General features: G+C 42.0%; 2 protein-coding genes across 3 annotated transcripts; both read left to right on the top strand.

Annotated features, from left to right (window-relative positions):
• The first annotated feature begins 72 nt into the window (after positions 1–72).
• Positions 73–10855, top strand: LOC131579750 (caspase-8-like). Its single transcript, XM_058840116.1, has 8 exons — positions 73–1446; positions 3719–4048; positions 4254–4359; positions 5346–5484; positions 6920–7008; positions 7643–7754; positions 8787–9276; positions 10006–10855. Exons 2-8 carry the CDS (start codon positions 3738–3740, stop codon positions 10136–10138), a joined length of 1380 nt encoding a protein of 459 aa, XP_058696099.1. The 5' UTR covers positions 73–1446; positions 3719–3737; the 3' UTR covers positions 10139–10855.
• A 2662-nt stretch (positions 10856–13517) lies between these two features.
• LOC131579749 (caspase-8-like) lies at positions 13518–20012 on the top strand. 2 transcript variants are annotated; one of them, XM_058840114.1, is made up of 7 exons: positions 13518–14422; positions 14663–14768; positions 15903–16038; positions 16117–16232; positions 16740–16878; positions 17404–17905; positions 18193–20012. In XM_058840114.1, exons 1-7 carry the CDS (start codon positions 13977–13979, stop codon positions 18326–18328), a joined length of 1581 nt encoding a protein of 526 aa, XP_058696097.1. In that variant the 5' UTR covers positions 13518–13976; the 3' UTR covers positions 18329–20012. The 2 variants fall into 2 exon arrangements, with proteins under 2 accessions (XP_058696097.1, XP_058696098.1); XM_058840115.1 differs by lacking the exon at positions 15903–16038 and having other exon boundaries at positions 14390–14422.
• Positions 20013–20701: the final 689 nt, after the last annotated feature.

The following is a 20701-nucleotide window of genomic DNA, read 5'->3' as shown; positions in this document are numbered from 1 at the left end:
GCAGGATCTTGTTTTCATTTTTAGTTTGGTAGACAGGGAATGTCATCGTGCTCTCTTGCTTTCTCTGTAGAGTCTTCTGCCTGGGTAATTTCCAGTGAAATCATAGTCAGAAGAGTCCGCGTTCACTGACCCTTGAGTTTTGTGGGGGGAGGGTTCCACATTTGTGAGTGTAAAAGACTGGTAAAGTCTCCCTTGCTCATAAGGAGTTTGTTTAAACAAAGTTTATGCTATCCTGATTTGGACTGTTTAGTGTGAGTATTTCACTTGTGTGTTGAGGGCTGTGTTTATGTGGCTGCACACTTTATCTGGGTGCATGCAGTGGTACTTGTCAGCACCAGCCCAAGAGCTGGACAGGCTGGAACTGGAAGGGCAGCTGCCATCCACCCAGTTGGGCAATTCTGTGTCATCTCCTGCAGGGTGTTGTGAGATGGAAATTTGAAACCCTTGGCGGGGAGAGTGGGTTGGTTTTGTACAGCTTAGGTATTTATCACTCCTTGCTGCCCACACTGTACACCTTTCCTGTAACTCCAGTGATACAGAGCTGTGCCAGAAAGAAAACATGAAAAGAAAGAAAAAACAAACAAACAAATGTGGTTGGCTGCTGTTGAGGCTTACTGACAGCATACAGACCCATGCATGTGTGCACTCTCCACCTAAAGAATTAAGGAAGGGCTGTGTCTTGTGCAGCCCCTGTATAGACAGATTTAAGTGGAACTAGTATAAAAAGTCTTCAGGGGAAGTTGCTGTCTTGGCAAGATCGTGATGTTGAAGTGATAATCAAGTTCCTGGTATCCTGTCCCTCCTGTCATTTTTATGCAGGAGCTGTGTATCCCACCTTGTGCCAGTGCAGGTGACAGTCGCTACAGTTGCTGAGCAGGTAGGAGCCGCAGCAGATTTCTTTCTCGAGATCACCCTTTCTAGGGAGATGAATTTTTGGGAAGCTGTACAAGGAAAAGATAGGGTCACTGAGACAGTTCTGGAGGAAACCAGAATGCAGGGGAGCCGAGGGAAATGAAGGAAACTAATTTTAACAAAAGTGCAGTAACATTTCCAGGAAGGGCGAGAGAGGAAGAAATCAAAAGTGAAACTTCTGTGAAGTGAAGTAGTGCGAAAAGGGGTGGTCCTTCAAAGTGCTGATTGAGAGAAGAAGCCATTATTTGTTTGTCACAGTGCATATCTCAGCATGGTGGCTCTTTCAGATTGCAACTGAAGTCTTGGTTCAGATAAGACACAGAAGAAATTATGGAGGGAAAGAGATGCTGAGACTTGGAATGACATGGAGACAAACATTTTGGACCTGAAGTTGAAAGAGTTCTTGTGCTGTTCCCCTGTGCTGTTCCCAGCCTTCGGATGATAACACAATTCCTGCCAGTGAAACAAGGTTTTCTGATCTGTTACTTGAGTGAGCCTTTTGGAAGGAATTCGTACACCTCATTCTGTCAAAGGGTAAGCTATAATTTTGAGTTTGTAAAGATAGATAGGATGAAATCAATGAATGTCTGTTTTCATTGCAAAATCTTAACAAATTTCAGCATTCCTAACTCTCCTCATAATGTTGTCTTGAAGATCTGCTGGGAGTCTGGTAGCCATACTGAGTGCTGCTTTATTTCCTGCTGCATGTAAAATTCTGGCGACTTGCATGCTGGTGTTATAAATGCATATCATATTATTGGATTTTCACAAATATTATAATAAATGTCATATGTATAAGATTAGAAAATTTAGCTGCATTAATATAGTTTCCTTTATTTCTGTTATTGATGAAACTTAGAAATAGTGGTATAATACATATATGTTAAGCTATGGCATAGTATTAAAACAAAAACTACTTTTGTTTGTATAACCCAAAGATTGAAAAAGATAGCTAGAGGTCCCCCTGCATTCGTAAACTATTTTATCCAGATAAAGACTGTCTGACCAGAGTTCTGGGGGAGGAATTTATTGTATTTCTGTTAGCGGAGAATGTAAATCTCAATGGCGCCAAGAAGATTGATCTAATGGAAAGGGGGCAAGAGAAAACTAAACAGAAGAATACCAAAAATCTTAAGAAGAATGTATGATTATGTATGAGAATTTATGGATATGTAGTAGGGTTCTGTTTTTAAGGGACAATCCTTTGTCTTTGGCTGAATGCAGAGACACCCGGCCGTATCTGTATACTTTATTTTTATCTCCTAATTGTCTTTTTATTCAGCTTTTAAATTCTATAAGAAAAATACGTGAACCTCGTTTTTCAGACTGGGAACCTTTTCATTGAAGTATATTACATAAATCATTTCAGAAGAATGTTTGTTTTTTTATTTCCCTGTATTTACTGAGCACTGCTACTGAATTTGGTGCTAATAGTTGGCTTTTTTCTTAATTTAAAAAATATCTTCCTGTTAAACTGGGGTGAGTTGGAGAGGGACTTCAGAGAAAACGGGTAAGTCATAGCAGAGCTGTTGACACAGGGCAGTGGACTGAGATATTTTAAATGAAAAGATGTAGATACAGCCATCTCTCACTGTCTTTTAATTAGGATTTGTGTATGAGAGCAAAAGCGCTGAGCTGTGCTCTATGCTAGAAAGCACTATGTATGCTACTTAGTTGTTGCCGTAAAACAAAAGCAAAACCAGATTACTTCATGGCTTGTTTGCCTTTTTTTTTTGCACAAGTTCAATAATAACCAGTTCTCTGAAAATGTAAGTGTGTAGTAGCTGAAGTAGGGATCTGCTGCTTTATTAGCATTTAATTCCATTGTAACATAGTTCTTGGAAGTCATGTGACAATACCGTGTTGTGGAAAAGGCAGACTTCCTGGAACTTTAGAGACTGGCTGTCTCACTTTCTTCAGAGTTGTCCTCCCATGTAAATGATTTAAAATTACTATTAATAGTAATTTTACTTGTATCAGTTAGCAAACTGGGATAAAAAAACAGTGGCAGTTAAATATTGTTTTAATTGTGCTCCCTGTAGTTACAGACCGGCTTCAATGTAACATGTAGGCGGCAGGTCTCTTCTAACTGCAATAATTTGATGGGTTTGAAACTTACAGCCTTTGAGAAATAAAATTAAAATTTTCTTTACAAGTAAGATTTGCTTTTATAAACAATATCTCTTGTATCTTAAATGAAAGGCATGATTTATGTGAGAAAGAAGATTTTATTTGCTGCAGATAAACCAAAACAGGAAGAGGTGCTTTGGGTGTGCTGACCAGAGGCCGTATAAAAAGAAAGGAGAAGCCAGATAGCTTAGAGTAGCTATACTCATGTGGACTCTTAGTCTTGTTATGGTGTAAAAGCTTTGTTATGGTGTAAAATTTGGCAGTCTCATTTATTACATAGTCTATATTTCAGACTAGCAGGTGGCTGTTTCTCCCAAATAGTATCAAACTTCAAAAAAAACCAAACCTGAACAAAACCAGCAGCAGGCTGCCAGGACTGTATATCCTATACATTGGTACTTCCCACTGTCTAGAACACCATAGGAAGCAAGAATGATCTTTGAGTTTCTCTGCTAATGGCAATAAGTACAGAGGTTTCAATATTCTTTGTTAAGTCCAGGGAACTGAAAGAGCTAAGCATCAAAGCTACAATAGCAAGACAACCTCACTCTATCAAAATACTTCTGATTGCATGTATTTATTTTGGGCTATTCTACATGATGTAATGCCCCTTATATAAATCATGTTGTTGCACTAATCTTGCTGACAAATGAAATCAACTGCTGTTTGTGTTTAGATCCAAACCCTGATGTGAAATGAGTAGAGACTTCTTCAAGCTGCTTTTTGAAATTTCCGAGGCTTTGGTCACAGAGGAAGTGGCAGCTCTTAAATTCCTCAGCCTGGAGCATGTCCCCAGGAGGAAGCTGGAAGCCATCCAGGAGCCCAAGGCCTTCTTTGAAGTGCTGCAGGAGAAAGACATGATTGGGGTGGGGAATCTGTCCTTCCTGAAGGAGCTGCTCTACCAGATCAGTCGGATCGACCTCCTGACTGCCTACCTGGGCTCCAGCAGGGAGGAGATGGAGAGGGACCTGCAGGTCCCAGGCAGGGCACAGGTGTCGGCTTACAGGTAAACACAGGGGCATGCAGGGTGCAACAGTTCAGTGCCAGCTGTCTTTTCTGTCTGCAATGTTCTTATGAATATCACAGCATAACTGTATTTATTACACATGAATTCCTGCCATTGTGAGTTTTGCATTTTGCAGTTCAAATGTTTAATGGTGGTCTTTACTTCTTATAGCTTTCTTGAAGGTCACTCTGTTTTTTATTGTCAGGCAACTGCTGTATAGAATTGCAGAGGACTTGACTCCAGAAGACGTTGCAAGTGTGAAGTTCCTGCTCCAAAAACTATTACCAAAGAACAAGCTCCAGGAAAACGCTGTATGAAAAGTGCTCTTGAGTTTTTTGCAAGGCTAGTTTGGTGTCCTCTAGTTCTTGTAAGAAGGGAGGAAAGAGAAAGCAGTGTGCTCTCATGAAAATCTGGTTTGAAAGAATTGTGATGTTAGCTAATACCTGCTGTGTGAAAGAACAGATCCTTACTTTTTGCATTGTATCTTTGCCTTTTTTTCTTTCCTGATTCTATTTTCTCTTGCAAAATCCATCATTCTCTTCCTTTAATCTTTTTTTGGCATTTATAAGGCAAATGTCTCTATAAGACATATGCTATACCTAAGAAGAGTGATGTTTGCTAAAGGAAAAACAATGTTTTGGAGACAGAAAATCGAGTTCTAATGTGAGTTTAACCACAAATTTTTGTGTGTCAATGGGTAAATTTTCATCTTTATTGTAATTTGGAGTAACAACATATTGCTAACTTTCTTCCAAAAGTATTAGGAGGTTGGGTGAGCTAGTTTAATATTTGTAGCGAGCTGTGTTATAAAAATGCTTCGTATTATCAAGCACCTTCCTTAAAAGTCCTATTTGTATTGTGGCACGTAGAGGAAAATTAGCAGATTTACTTCCAACTTGGTGGACAACTGAGCTTTAATAAACAAAATTAGTGTTGAACAACTTTTCTGTAATAGGAAATACAAAATGGCATAGCTACAGGACTTAGCAGCACTTCATCAGAACACAAAGGCAGAACAGGATGTTCTGTCCTCATCAGTGGACAAAACAAAGCAGGATAGCCTAGTTATAAGCAATTTCTAATTGTTCTACTTTAACCTTAGTGATGATGTGTTTATTCAGTTGCATTGCATCTTGGCCCTTGCTTTAATGAGTTTTGGAGGAAAAAGTAATAGGTCTTTAGCTGGCAAGTCTCTGGGAATGAGGATGTTGTCTTCTGCCCTGTTGCAGAGGTGCCTGATACTGCTGTTACCAAAGGTCACTGGATGAGTTTGGGTTATGTGTTTTTGTTTTACCAGTCAATGTTGCAGGTCTTTCTGGAAATGGAAATAAATGGGATAATTAAAGAAGATGATCTGACAATTCTGAAAGATCTGTTCCAGAGCGTTAGAGCTGACATAAAGAAAAAAATCGATGCCTATGAAGAAAAAAAAAAAGGTATATTTATTTAATCTGCTCTTTAAGAATATTTTGTGGGTTTTACGGCTCCATCCTTGTCAGCTTAGAAGTCCAGCCATAAGGGAGAGATTTTATTACCATAAGGATACCTAGGATAGGCAGAACAGCTCTGAAGAGCTCTGATTTCTGAAGTTTTCTGCTACTTCATTATCCCATCGTGGATTCTTCTATGTATCCTTGAAGTATGTTCTGTGCCTTGTAAATGCTCTTCTTCTGCCTTCTCTTTGCCTTAAATGTAATTTATCTGTTCAGGAAAAAGTGCAGTACTGGTTTTGGACCAGCACAACTTCCAAGTCACTGTAAGAGACAGAAAGTGACAGCTGACTTGGGGAAACTTGAGTTGGGAGATAGTCAGAACTATTTTCTGTTAGCTAGGCCCTTTGATCTTTGTCAAAGGAAAGTCCCTGAAAACCAGTCACTTGACTGAAGTGTAGCTTTCTGTAACCAGATGGAAAATTTCAAGGACTTCAGTATATCCGGGCTGTTGCAGCTGAGGTGGTGCTTTCTGGCACCACAGCTGGGTGTTCCTTTGGGAAACAGGATGCTCAGTCAATAATAACTTCCTTCTGAATGGCTCAGGACCTGAGTTTCCTCAGATACATTTAAACAGTCCATGCAGTACCCTGCAGAGCTACCAAGTAGTTTTCCCTGCATGTCTTTGTGCTGCTGTCCTCTGCTGGTGTCTCTAAAAGAGCAGAAGATAATTGCCAAGGGAGGCTAGTGCAAGCAAGTGCTGTGTCAGGGGAATGGCTTTTTAGTAGCATTGTTATTATTTTGTCCTCTTGATAAGTAGGAAAAAAGCATGCTGTGTAGAGTTTGTTGTCCTGACAATTAAATTTCATTTAAACACATTTTTGTAACTCGTAAAATGAGTACTGTGATTTTGTTTCCTTGGTTAGCATCATGGATTTGATGATTTCTTCACTTTTTTCAGGAAGTTGTATTCAAATAAGTGCTCTGAGGAGATCTTCCATTATGCTGGTATTTTGCATCCTTGCATCTACTCACACAGTAAAGTTCTGTGGAGAAGACAGTAGCCTCAGAAATAAATGGACCAGCATTTTGTACTATTGTACAAAAATGCGTCTCCTCTTTCACTTACATATCCCACAGTGGAGATGCTGGTGAATGGCTTGCCTTACTCACATCCAACCTTTTATTATCTGTATCTTGCTACTGTAGAAGAGCAGGGGAGCAGAGAGGCAATGGAGCACAGCCCTGCATGGCTTCTATAATAACCAGTAGTCTGTGAACCTGGAGCTGTGTTTGGCCCAGCTCTGCAAAATGCTGCTGTCTCACTGGTGTGAAAATCCCCTCCACCTCACTCCTTGTTCTGGCTTTTTGGGTGTTGAAATGTGCACAGCAGAATATTTATCCTTTTAGTTCTAAAATGTTTTGTTTATCTTCTTCTTAGAAAATTATTCTAGGGAAGAAGTCCGCTATCCTGTGTCTGTGTCTGGGCATCCAGAGGAACAAGGAGCAGAGGGGGAGGCAGCAAAACAGGTGAGAAATACCTCAAGATTACCTTTGAAATATTTGTCCATCTCCTGGGAGAGGGAGCATAAATTCATGATACTAAGTAGGTGGAACAGCCAAGATGGAGGGATTCTGGCTCTATACGTAGGTCTTGGAACAATTCCTATTTTTCCAAACAAGACCAAGCCTTCTTTGTGGGGATCTGGTTGTTAGCAACCTTTTAAGCAAGAAATGAACCAACAGTTGAGTGAAGAAAACCAATTTTAATGATAATGGAGACTGGGACATTAAAGTCCTGGCCAGGATACTCCTGGACAGATGTGAAAGAAATAGCAGAACCTGCTACCTCACTGAAATTGCACAAGTACCCTCAGAGATAGTGGTGGGGTGCAAAAACTTTCCCTATGCACATGCAAATTTGTGTTTCTGGATCCTTTCTCGCATGTAAAAATCATATCCTGACAGAAGAGAGAAAGGAGGGGTCCAGGGAGACAATGCAGATTCCTCTCCTCTGTAGCTAAATTGTATACATTTTCCTTTCTTGTTTCTTGGCCTTTGTGATTTACATAATGATGGACCAGCAATCTGTATATAGTGTATTTCTCTTTTGAATGCTTGGATCCGCTTTCCTACCTGCTTTTTTTTTTGTTTGTTTCTGTAGCATGGGAAGATTTATACGATGAAAAATAACCCCCATGGTTACTGTTTAATTCTTAACAACCACATTTTTAAAAATCCACGTGACAATAGAGAGGGAACATTGCAAGATGGAGGTAAGTACTTTTTAAATCAAATTATTGGTTTGTTGGTTTTTTTCCTCTGATAATTCTCCAAAAAAAATTACCTAATCTTTGCTGTGAAGAAGAATCATGTCCATGGTAGTCCTTGGCCTCCAGAGACTGAAGTGAGTCACTGTACCAATTGGAAATATGCCACTTCCAACATTTAGCTGATGGCCTAAAGATGGATCTAATTTTTGTTCTAGGAAAAAGGCATTGTCTTAATTGGTTATATGTACAACTAGTGAAAAAGTGATTATTATTCCACCTTTCCAGTTTTTAATTGTTTTTAGTTCTTAGCTATGATAGAAAAATACTTGAAGTCCTCAAATTCTCTTCAATGCTCAAACAAATGCTTTGTAACTTTCCTTAAAGCCTGTCTTCCTGCAAGTCACTTTTGAGATAAATAAGAGTAAAACAGTAAAATCAGATTCCTGAAAGGACATGTCATGGATACTTTAACTCCATCCAGCCCATTTACAGGCTGCTTTCTTCCCAGCAAGTTCTCTCTGCCCACACAACAATTAGGCCATTACTTTCTGAGAAGTCTTCATAGCATTTGTGAGCAGGATAGTCGGACTTCCTTCTTGCTACCATTCTCACAGAATGAGGGACCTACTTCATTTAAGAGTGGTGAAATTTGTCATTCTAAAGAGGTGGCACTTCATTAACTTGCCAGGTGTTGTTCTTAGGCAACTGAGACTACAATGCAATGCATAGTTAAAGCTTGTGTTAGCACAGTAAACTTCGCTGATTTGTACCAATACAGCACAGAATCTGAAACCTGTTTGTGTTTTAGATAGCATGATACTTAACCCAGTTATATTTAAAAAAAAATAAAATTAGGCAAATTAGGCATTTAGGTTTTTCCAATAGGATTTGGCACGCTAAGAGCTAGTCAGGTGATTTTACTGGTGGGATCTGAACACTTCTGCTAATATCTGATCTACCACACAGACACTGTTGTTTCAGCATCTTCCTTGTCACTGTGTATGTTTAACAAGTTCCTTCTGATTTTTTCCCCAGAGGCTGTGAAGAGGGTCTTTAAGTGGCTTCAGTTTAAGACAGTTGAGTACATGAATCTAGAAGGAAAAAAAATATATGAGACAGTTAAAGAATACAGCAAAAAAGATCACAGAAATATGGACTGTTTTGTTTGCTTCATTTTCTCCCATGGTGAAAGAGGCAAAATAAAAGGTGTTGATGATGAGTGCGTAAATATCGAAGATTTAGTCTCCTGCTTCACTGGAACTAATTGTCCTTCTCTTGCTGGCAAACCCAAGGTGTTTATCATCCAGGCTTGCCAAGGCTCTGTGCGTCACCCACCTGTTACAATAGAACCAGACTCTTCTGGACATCTTGAGGTGGATGCTAGTCCTTTGACTTCCATTCCTGATAAGGCTGACATTCTGATTGGCATGGCTACAGTGGAGGACTACTTGTCCTTCCGCAGTCATAAGACTGGCAGTGTTTACATTCAATCCCTCTGTGAGAAGATGGAGTTGCTGTGCCCACAGTAAGTACTATTTCTAATTCTTGTACATTTAGGCTATTGCAGATGAGCATTCTTAAGCATGCTGTGCTGAAACAGAGTGGTTTGCATTTGTGCAATTATGGCTTTTCACATGCAGGACAGTGGAGAACAGTACTTTGAAGCTGGGCACTGTTAATCTTCTACAGATGAGCCAAAGTGTGACTTCCCCTGGTTTTCCTGTGACAAAAACAGGGTTGTAATGCTGCAACATTACACACAAACAAGTGTGTATACGTGTGTTTTTTAACATTTTTTGACTGATAAATTATTTTTCTTCCAGTGACACCTGATTAGAGGGAAATTTGTTGAGTGCTTAGACAGACTAAACCCCCCAGTGTTCTGCAGGCATAATTTTCACGGTTGCCTCCCACCCATCCCCTCATAAACTTCATTTAGAAAATAGAAATTTCCCTTCAGATATCATTTTCTCATGGCATCCAAAAGAAGACATGGAGAATGTATACGTTTGTTTAATCTTGGTGACTTCTGGTTGTAACCAAAGCAATGCTACATGGAGGTTGCTTTTATTTCCCTAAAACGCACTGAATTCTGTGGTTATTCAAAGGAATGTGCAATTTTAGTGGCAATAGGGTGAGGAAGATACCAGCCTTCCCTGGGATACCGCTTTACTGGGGCAAACACACATCACCTTCTTGGCCCAGCTGCAAGTACCATGTGTTTCAATGTAACTTCTCTTCATTTTTGTTCAAGGCGCGTGGATCTCACAGCCATCCTAACAGAAGTGAACAATGAAGTGGCAAGAAGAGAATTAGAAGGATCTAAGCAGATGCCAAAGATAACATCAACACTACTGAAGCAATTGATCTTTGAAGTTCCACAATGAAAAGTAGACAAGTAAGAATACACTAGGTTAGGAATGACATCTGGAGTGGGTTTTGATAGAGAAGAGAATTTACATGAGAAATTATCTGGATCTATGTAGTAGCCCCAGCCCTTTAAGGAGGCATAGGACCTAAATTTTAAAACTTCCATATTGAATCAGTTTTCTGACACCTGGATCTGTAGTGGTCTACTAAGGCTGTGGAAGACTACAGATCTTTGGAGTTTTTGTCCTGCAGAAGCAGTGGAGTATGTTCAGTCTGGGTTTCAAGTGCTAAAGGACTTTCAAGTAGTATTGAAATTGTTACTGGAAATGTCAATGGAGTCTTGTTTGTGTCTGAGTTGTTTCAAGTCCCTAAAATCTGAAAAAAAACTCGGAATGCTGGATGCACTCCCAGGCAACCCTGCCTTACACAGTTGAATTGTTGTCTGTCTTTGGAAGCTAAAATTGTTCATGGAAAATATTGTCCTGCTTCAGAAGGACCAAACCCCCATGATTATGTTAGTTTGGTTCTTCTAAATACTTGGTTTGATTTATGTCAATCGTTTACTTGAATAAGCAGCTCAACTGTATAAGTTTTTCAATTATAAAGGTTCTCATTTCGTTATTTCTCAGAGCTCTCAGAGCACAGTGTGTCTTGAATGACTGTGGAATACTGGAAGGAAGCTCTGTAATCGTGTTTCTGTTATAATAAATTCTCTTGGTTTTTATATCACCTCAGTTTGTGGTGTGTTCCTCTCTTGGATGAGCTTTCTGAGGGACAGTCAGCATGACAAACACTTTTACCCCAGCAGGTCATTTTGCTCTTGTTGGAGTGTTTGTTGGCAGCCCCCCTGTGGGGAAGCAGCTGCAGAGATGGTGGGAAAGAGTAAGTTCAGAACTGTCATGATAACGGCAGCCGATGCCAGTAGAGCCATTCAGTAACTGCTTCCTCTGTGAGAAACTTGCTGGAGAGTGGCAGTTGCTCCAGAACTGAAGTTATAAACCTATAGCATTTCTGTTTCTCATATTTCTGTGTCCGAGTTCAATATACTCAGACCAAGTTCTTTCAGCTATTCTACATGAGGAGAAATTGGATATCAAATTTAATTATTTGGTATCTCTGGAGGTACACAGGATTTTGATTTGGTAGGCTAAGACAGCTACATGGATGTGCTGGGGATGTCCAGGCATGGTGGAACATGGGTGGAAGCCAGCTCAAGTCCACTGCTCTTTCCAAAGTTTAACTGTTTTATCAGTTGTCCAGGTTTTATACTTTTATGTTGGTTTGGGGTGAGCCATGTATCCACACCATCCATGGTGGTCTGGCTTGCTCAGGAAGACGTTATTCGTCCTTAATTGAGGTCTTGGGATACCTGATAATTCACAGGTACAAATGTCTTCTCTAAAACTAAGGTCACTCTCCAATCTTGCTGGCGTTGAAGTAAATTGGACTTTCTTCATTATCTGTTTATCTGTTCTTCCCTGAGATGGTGTGTTTTTTGTCCTTCTGCTCTGAGCTGTCCTCCACTGGAGGGGGGACTATAGAGGATGCTGATCAGCCACACCCTGTGATTTAAATTAATTTGGTGTTTTGTTCTGCCTCTTAAAATTCAGCCACCTCCACAGTTTACCATTATCACTTGCAGATGAAGACCTACTAGGAGGAAGAGAAAACCCCATGAAAATCCCTTCAATAACTGCAGAAAACAGCCATACTGTGAATTTATATGTAGGTCATGCAGCAATCAGAGAAGGAGAAAACACACTTTGAGTTTTGCAGTTCTGAGCAAAGTGGCTGGTAGGTTTTTGCACAGATTTGTGACCCTCCCACAGAGCTGAGTGGTAAGAAGGAAGTTGGTTCTGCAATTTCCTGACCGTTTTTTCTCTGTAGTACAAGCTAGAGAATGGTGAGCGGTAATCACTTTTTCTCTCTGAAGGTTCTCAGCTTTGTTTTTTACTTCGCCTGTTCTTTCTCCTAGCTCATGGCTGGGAGGCCAGATCCAGTCAAAAGCCTGGCACTGAATTCTGTTTTGTTTTCAGACAGCAGAAGCATTGCCACCAGAAAGTGAAGCCAGAAGTCTGGTAGGAAAGCTGGTGAGTTGAAGTCCTGCAGACACACTGAAAGCAGGCAAGATCAGAGTGGTGCTATTGGAAAAGGAAAACACTTAAAAGAGTTGGGGAGGACTGTCAGCTGAAGAAGAAATAATGCTGTCCAGGGGCATGAGTCCTTGCCCAGTCATTCACATTTTGCTACCTATTCTTTCAGTTTAACAGCAGTTTCCCAGGGAGCCCACCTAGTGTGGGAAGTTTGTCATTCTCTCCACCTGAATGGTTTTAGGATGACTTGAAAACGTGCTCTTGGGATGGGCTGATGGCATGTGTGAGGAGCTGGCCTGTGTTGTTCAGCTGGCTGCCAGCTTCTCCCCTTGTGTGGGCTGTGGCGGTATTCCCACCACCTGAGTGTTCCCACCCTCTGTGCAAGGGTTCCTTAAATTCTCAAAGTGGTGCATATTCAGGTGCTGATGAGTTTGGATTGGTTGAACTGCTGGCTGTGTCTGTGACCTCTAAGACCTCCTGCAGGAAACCTGAGTACCAGGCAGAGGTGGAAACAAAATACATGCCATTAAGGAGATTAAGCAGTGCAGCAGGGTCTCCAGTGCTACATTTTTCTCTGGAGTTGTTGAGTTTTCAGCATTTTTATTCTAACCCCTAAATAACATGGGCACATTCTCTCAGAAATTATTCAAATCTGCCTCTTTTCATCTAGAGATATTTCAAATTATGAACAGAGAATGGCATGTTTAATCGGCAATGACTTCTTTGCAGTGTGCTAAGAAACATAAGTGAGATCACTCCCAAATATTAATTTCTGTGTGTCCTTTCTGCGTGTCTTTGCTTGTCACTCTGTTCTGTTACTGACAGCCACTGGAACGCCCCAGGCCCCAAACATGGCTGGCTCTTGTGGATGCCAACCAACCATAGCTAGGTGGAATGTAATCCTGGACACATCTCCTGAGCTTGGCCTAAGTGTTCTACACTAGTTTTATATGTTTAGGCCTGATTTTTCCGGGTATGCAAGTGCAAAGATGGATCCATACGTCCTTAGAACAAGATAGGAAGATCTTGTTCTTACATGTCTTGAGGAGAAGCCAGCTTATGGCCTGTTGAAAAATGCCTTGCTTTTTGGATTCCTTCCATCTCTGATCCAGCTTGCTATGCATGTAGTAACCAAATATCTTGCATAGGGTTTTGAACATTGACAAGGCACTGATTTCTGTTTAATATATTGTTAAAGTGTTTTTTACTGGATTTTTGGGAAAGAAAGGGATGCTGCTTTCAAGTCAGTGCTTAGCAAGAACACAGGTTCTTTATTGGACAGTATGGATGTGCTCTGAGGGTTGACCTCTGGCTCAAAGGGAGCATTAAGGTGTTAAGGTTCGTTTTCAGAAGGATGAAATTCCAGGTGGTAAAATCTCTCCACTTCTGTTGTGAAATACCATCCATCCATAGTGCTGCACCAGAAATGGAGGTGGTACAGCATCCCAGGGCCCTACACCACGGCGCAGTGCCTGTTCCTGTAGCAGAGCTGCCCTGAGCAGATGTGGGACGGGTGGGAAGGGAGCTCTTTTCCACGGCTGGTGGATGGTATGGACCGAACGCCTGCAGGGAGCGGGCTGCCTGTTCTGACAAAAGCCCAGGAGGCTCGCAAGGAGGAAAGCGAATCAGCAGTGTTGTAAGAGCTTCCTTCTCCTTGTATTAAAATCACATCGGTTTGTGAGTGGAACCGGCGAAACTGCAGGAAAAGCCCGGGCAGAGGGAGATCCCCGCATCCGCACTAGCCGGTTCGGTTTGCTCAAGAATGGGCTCAACAAGAGGTGCAAACACCGCACACCGTTCCCCAAGGCACTCTGGCGTTTCGCTCCGGAAGTTTAAATCCAGAGGGAAGCGCCGCCCCGCTCGGGCCCCGCCCTCCGTCCTGCGCGGCTGCGGCGCGGCCATGGAGCTGCCCCGGGGGCGGCTGCTGGCGGTCAGCGACGAGCTGGGCCAGGCCGAGCTGGCGGCGCTCAAGTTCCTCAGCCAGGAGCACGTCCCCAGGAGGAGGCTGGAAGCCGCCCGGAGCCCGCACGACTTGTTCGAAGCGCTGCAGGAGAAGGGCGTGCTGGAGGCGGGGAACCTGGCCTTCCTCAGGGAGCTGCTGTACCGCATCGGGCGGATCGACCTCCTGGTTGCCCACCTGGGCTCCAGCCGGGAGCAGGTGGAGAGGGAGCTGCGGGCGCCGGGCGGGACGCGGGTGCCGCCCCTCAGGTGGGTGAGGGCGCCGGGCCGGGCTGGCCGCCTCATTCTGTCCAGGCAGCCGTCACCCCAACACCAGGCTGAAGGGTTTGAGTTCAGGCGGTCCTGGGACTTGCGTCCTCCATCTAAAACGGGAAAAAAAAGGGGGAATATGTGTTGGGGGGGCAGTAGACAAAAGGAGTAGTGCAGTAGTACGGAGTTAAGTTGTGCTCGGAAACATGAAGAAACAACGCCCTCCACTTCTTTCTCTAGATCCTTGCTCTTTCAACTATCTGAAGATACCACTGAAGATGAGCTGATGTCTTTCAAGTTACTTTTGGTCAAAGAATTACCAAAAAGCAAGCTAACCCGTGAGACTGTAAGTATCTCTTTAATACGTTTTAAAACTTATTACTATAATCCATAGAGGTAATTGGGTTGCTCATGGGGGAATGAATGTCACTCTCCTTTATGGCGTCACTCGTAAGGTGAAAACACAAGAAAAAGGGTGCCCTGGGTGCACATGGGATTTGTTTGTGCTGGTGTCGGGCACAGCTTTTGCAGAAGTGTCACAGCCAGCTGTGCCAGGAGTGCCAGGCACTTGAGGCCATCACATCCAAGCACCACACGGGACTCGGGGCACTCAGTGGCTTTAATCAACAAAAAACTGATAAGCACATTTACTTATCTTGCCCAACAGACTTTTTTTTTTTTTCTTCTTTCTAAGTCATTATCAAATACAGAAAGTGACCCACTGTGGATGTTATTTTATGATTTTCTTTTTTAATGCATAAGATACAGATCTAAGTAGCAGATTCTTCTCAAGGCTAAGTCAGATGAGTTGGAATTTACAAGTAGCCTTGCAGGAGATCCAGTGCTTTTATGCTGTCCCAGGCTGCAGTTCTGACTCCTTGGTGCTTTGTTATGTCTAATAAAAGTTTTGAGGATTTTTCTTCTTTTTTTAGAGGGGAGACTATGAGTGCTGTTCTAGTAAATTCTTGGGGTGACCACTCTGCTCTGCCACTCACTGACGAGTTTCTGTCCCTTGGGTCCCCTTTTACTTCAGAGCAATCTCTACACCATTATGTGAGGTTACTCTCTTTTTGCCAGCACTTAAAATGGTCACTGCAGTGATTGTTCTGTTTCAGCTGAGTGCAGGATAACCACTGTAAGTTGAATGAAAGTAATCATTAAAAATATTGTTGCATATTCCTGTATGACCACTGTTAGATATCTTGGGTTAGATCTTAATTAGATCTTGGCACCTCTGTGCTACAGATAGGAAGTAAGTATGTTTTGGGAACATGTTGGTACTTAATGGTACTTGTAGGTCTTGCTGAAGTAGGATTTATTGGTTCAGCTGAGATCTCACCTGAGCTCCCAGTCAGCTGGAGTGGCTCTGTGGGTCGCATGTGCTGTCACTACATTAAAGCTTAGGTGTGCATGCTGCAGCTTTGCTCCCAGTGGCAGCATGGAGGCGCCCTAAGAGCAAACTGCCTTTCTGATTACCCAGACAATGCTTGACATTCTCACTGAGATGGAGAAGAAGGGCCTTCTGGGGAAAGACAACCTGAGTGTGCTGAAGAGTCTCTGTGAAAAAATTAACATCAGCCTGTGGAACAGAATTGAAGATGGATTAAACCAGTTTGGTAAAACAGAACAAAATAGCCTCTTCCCCATACTTATTCTTGAAGTGATGTGCAGGACTAATCATAAATGCTTTGCAGGCCAAGAAGAGATGCTTATCACAGAGGAAGAGAGGGGCAGCACAGGATGCCCTGAAGGACGTCTGGTATCATCTGTGCCACCTGATCCTCCTGTCAGTTTTAATGACCCCTCTCAGGTAAGGTAGTTTATTTCTTAGAACCATCATCATTTTGTCTCAGAAGAGCTCACCCCTCCATGAAGTGAACAGTTGTTCTAAGAGCAACTGTTAAAAGAACTGTCTATAAAAAGAAAAATGCACAACTCTGCATCCTTTATTCTGAAGCTGTGTCACAGGCACAGCTGCTGCAGTGTTGTACTTCAGAAACATCTGCAAGGGTAGCAAGGTAGGCCGAATTCATGATACCAGGGATTGGGCAGTTGGCAGCTGGCTTGGCACAGAGATGTGAATGAAGAGAGCACCCCGTGTGGGCTGAGCCTGACTTTGGTTGTCCAGCAGGGTGCTGTCCTGCACAGACTGCCAAAGGCAGTGGGGCAGGGCACTGCCAGGCCCTAGGAGCAAAGCTATTGAGGGAGAGCTGCCTGGAGGAGGCCAGCTGGCTCCGTACCCTGCTCTGCCACTCCCAACAGCTAAGGAGCACGTCAAGGAGAGTGCAGGAGTTTCACCTGGAGTCTTTCTTTTCAGCTGCTAGAAGCTTACAAAATGACCAGCCGACCCTGTGGAGTGTGCCTGATCCTGAATAATCACAATTTTGCAAAAGCTAGGGAAGGAGTGCTGGAACACAAACACATGAAGGATCGGAATGGGACAGATGTGGATGCAGGTACAGTGAATGTCAAAGATGAGTTTGCGAATCTTTAAAAATAGAAACCTTGTTTCTCTTTCTAAAGGTCTGAATTTCAGTCTTCCCTTTCTCGGATTACTTTTGTTGTAGAGGCTCAGTTGGCTGTTTACTGTGCTGACAAGTTCTAATCAACTCATCAGGTTTTTAGTGCCCTGACACTGAACAATTCACTTGCATTTTGCAGTTTTAGTGAGGGAACTGCAACCTTAAGCAGCACCCTGAGCCTTGACTTTACAAGCTAGGCTAGCTTTGCATCAGCCCTATGCATACTAATTCTAAAATACACAGAAATAAACAAGAAAATATTTTAATGACAGTTCAGGGAACTCAGTAGAGATATGATGAGTGATTAGACTACTAGAGTATTTTCAGACCCAGAATGTAACTGTGTAGATGTAGTCATGTAGCATATGACCAATTATGTCTAGAAATACAGTTTGCAGTTGCAGAGTCCAACTTCCATAAAATGAAATGTCTCTAATTTCCCTTCTCTTTGCTTTCCAGCGGCTCTGAGGAATGTCTTTAGCAAGCTTCATTTTAGAGTAGAAGAATATAGAGACCTCACTGCAGAAGGAATCCGTAAGACTGTGAAGAGCTTCCAGAGCAAAGACCATGAGGACAAGGACTGTTTTGTTTGCTGTATCCTGTCTCATGGGAAAAAAGGCATTATATATGGTGTTGATGGGCAGGAAGTACCTATCCGTGAACTGACCTCTTCTTTCACTGCACAGAACTGCAGTTCACTTGCTGGAAAACCAAAAGTTTTTTTTATTCAGGCCTGCCAAGGTGATGCTTTCCATAAAGGTGTGACCATCGAGACAGATTCTGGAGAGCAAGATTCTTCTGTAGAGCGAGATGCAAGGTTTCAGCTCGACTGCATCCCTGCAGAGGCGGACTTCCTTCTGGGCATGGCCACCCTGCAGGATTACGTCTCCTACAGAAGTCCCAGGGAGGGAACCTGGTACATACAGGCACTGTGCCAGCACTTGGAGTACAGCTGTCCTCGGTACCTATGTTTCCATAAGCTTATTTTTGGCTACAGCTGAATTTTTCTTCTGGAAGAAATTTGATTTAGATGCAGAGGTAGATGATATGCAGTGGGAATACTTGCTCAGAGTGAAAACAGTGGTGTAGGACAGAGCAGCAGCATGCAAACTGTTTAAAGCGACTTAGGGGAGTGCTCTGAAGCCTGTTAAAAACAGGAACCATTAGCATTGGTGTATATTAAAATAGGGAGAATGTTATTTTGCTGATGTTAACTGCCTAATGCAAACTGTACTCATGTCTTTGCAGAGGGGAAGATGTTCTCACCATCCTGACAGCGGTGAATCGAGAAGTGAGCAGAAAAACTTGTGAGCGGGACACAAAGAAGCAGATGCCACAGCCCAGTTTCACACTGAGGAAGAGGCTCATCTTTCCTGTCAACTAAATGGGAGGAAACTGCATGGCAGAGAGAGCTGCTGCAGCCTGGAATTGGCTGGTTTCAGTTCAGAATTCAGTCAAACACTGAATTGTTTCATTTGGAACAAAAACTTTCAGTGCCTGCTCTTAGCAGAAGAGCAGATATTTTTAATTGAAAGTACAACTGAGGAGAAAAAGCCTTTAGAAATTTGTATTAATATGTTGATTTTTATTAACACTTTATACTTGAGAGCATCTCTGAGCTGGTCTCTGATTTATCTCTGATTGAGTTGATCTCTCTCAGTGGTTTGCTGGCTAAAATAGACTCAGTGTCCTCTTATCAGCTGTATCACACTGCTGTCGCTTTCGTAAGGTGTCTTTACAAGGCAACTTTTAGAAGACAACCATTATAAAGCCTTTTGTACTTTATGCCTAACCTTTGCAAAATAAAGTGGGGAGTGTAGTAAATTTTATAGAATATAATCAGCTCACATCAGTGTTTGTTACTTGTCCCCATCACTTAGAATCATTCATTCTTCATGGCTTGGTACACTTCAAGATAAAGTTAAGCATTTGTCATCTGGCATCCTCAGCACAATGTGTCTGAGACCTGGATTTCAGAGCATCCTCTACAGAGAGTAGTATCAACAGTGAAAATCAGTTGCTCTGGTACAGCTTCATGGTTGAAGATACGCAGTTATCCTATGTTCACTTACCTAGCTGATCTTTGAGTCTTAGTTCTAAGCACAGGAAAAGTCACTAGGTAAGTACTCAGCTCCTTAAAACATTTTATATTGTCTTCCGTGTTGGGCATGCACACAGAACTGCGTCAATGTCTACCCCCATTTGTCACAAATCTACAGGGCTCACATAACATCAGCTACTGAGATGAAAAAACAGCCATGGTGGTGTTAGCCAACGCTGCAGTGCTAACACTGTAATGCTAGAGGAACTCACTAGCTGCTGTAAAAGAGGGGAAAAAAAAAACCCCAAAGCACCACCCATGCACAAAACCCCCCAAGGTACCAGAAAATATGAACAGATTCCTTTAAAGTGAGGCTCAACACTCAAATACCGTCTAAATCAATTTATTGGCTTCTAAAGCCACCACTTCTGCTAATACCAACTCAATTCACTAAGCCTGGGTACAGTATAATCATGATAAATTTTAGCCACAGAAAGGCCTGATTTTAGGTTCGTACAGAACACTGTAATAGAGAAGATGACATCTGGAACAAACCACAGAATATCAGCAATATACTGAAAAATGGCATGTTATACATGTTTATTATCAAATTTACATTCCACTATGAAACAACAGTAAGTGCAAAAAGCAGATGGAAAAAATACCATGAAAATCCCAGACTGTTCAAACATTGTGTGTAATCCCCTCATGTAACAGCCAAATGAAGCCCAAATGCAATCACTCCCCTTCTCTGTTGCTATTCAACTGCAGTAGATGTTTAATTTTGATCACAGGTAATTTAAGCATGCAGGTATCACCGAGTTTATCAAAAACTAACAGTGAAACTAGAAAGCTTTAAGTCTGTGCTTTAAGACAATCGGAATAAGTAAATACAAGAATTCCCTTCTGTCTCTTGTAACTTGCACAAGCACAGGTAAGTTCTTTCTAGCATCCATGTTTGACTCAAACCTGCAAGATAACAGAACCCTACCAAAATGGAATTCTCCATTCCTTCTAGCTCTGTCTCTACTCAAAGAAAAGATCTGGTGCAGGATGTCAGCCATGCAAGTTTGTCACCTCTCTTATGAGAGACAACAAAAGCCAAATCATGCCTAGAATCACAGTAACTTCTAAAATGTTCTCAGAAACATGTTATTAAAAAAAGGTTTATCTTCTTGGCACAAAATGGTAAACTTGGAAGTACCAATTTTCCCTTTTACTGCAAGCTAGTCATGTATATCTAAACTGCACAACCATCCAAAGGCATAAATGCATGACAGAATTTGAACAACACTGCACCACAGCATCAACCAACTGGATAAACACACAAACACCATGGTATAGAGGTTCTTCCATTTTCTTTTTGCCTTATGTAAAGTATCTGATGATACACCTCAGCTACAGAACAAACTGACCTCTCAACATCCACAGCATTGTTTGAACTGAGCCAGTTTATATTGCTGGGCTATGGAATAGGGAAGCATCTCCCAAGAAAAACATGCATTTAATTTATATGCTTGTAGGTTAGTTTTACCTGAACCATGGTCTGCCAAAGGAATTCTGCCTTAGCTGATTTGCTACTCTGCTGATCCAACAGCTGGAGTTAGGAAGCCAGTTAGAAACACAGTGTAATGCCTTCAAAAATTTATCTCTAACTCAGGTATTCCTACAGTACACACATAAAATGGACGGACTTTTGACATGCTACACACTTCT

This window comes from Poecile atricapillus, chromosome 5, assembly GCF_030490865.1.
Source record: "Poecile atricapillus isolate bPoeAtr1 chromosome 5, bPoeAtr1.hap1, whole genome shotgun sequence".
Taxonomy (NCBI): Eukaryota; Metazoa; Chordata; class Aves; order Passeriformes; family Paridae; genus Poecile; species Poecile atricapillus.
Note: the sequence above shows the minus strand (reverse complement) of the source record. Positions and strands in the feature narration are given on the sequence as shown.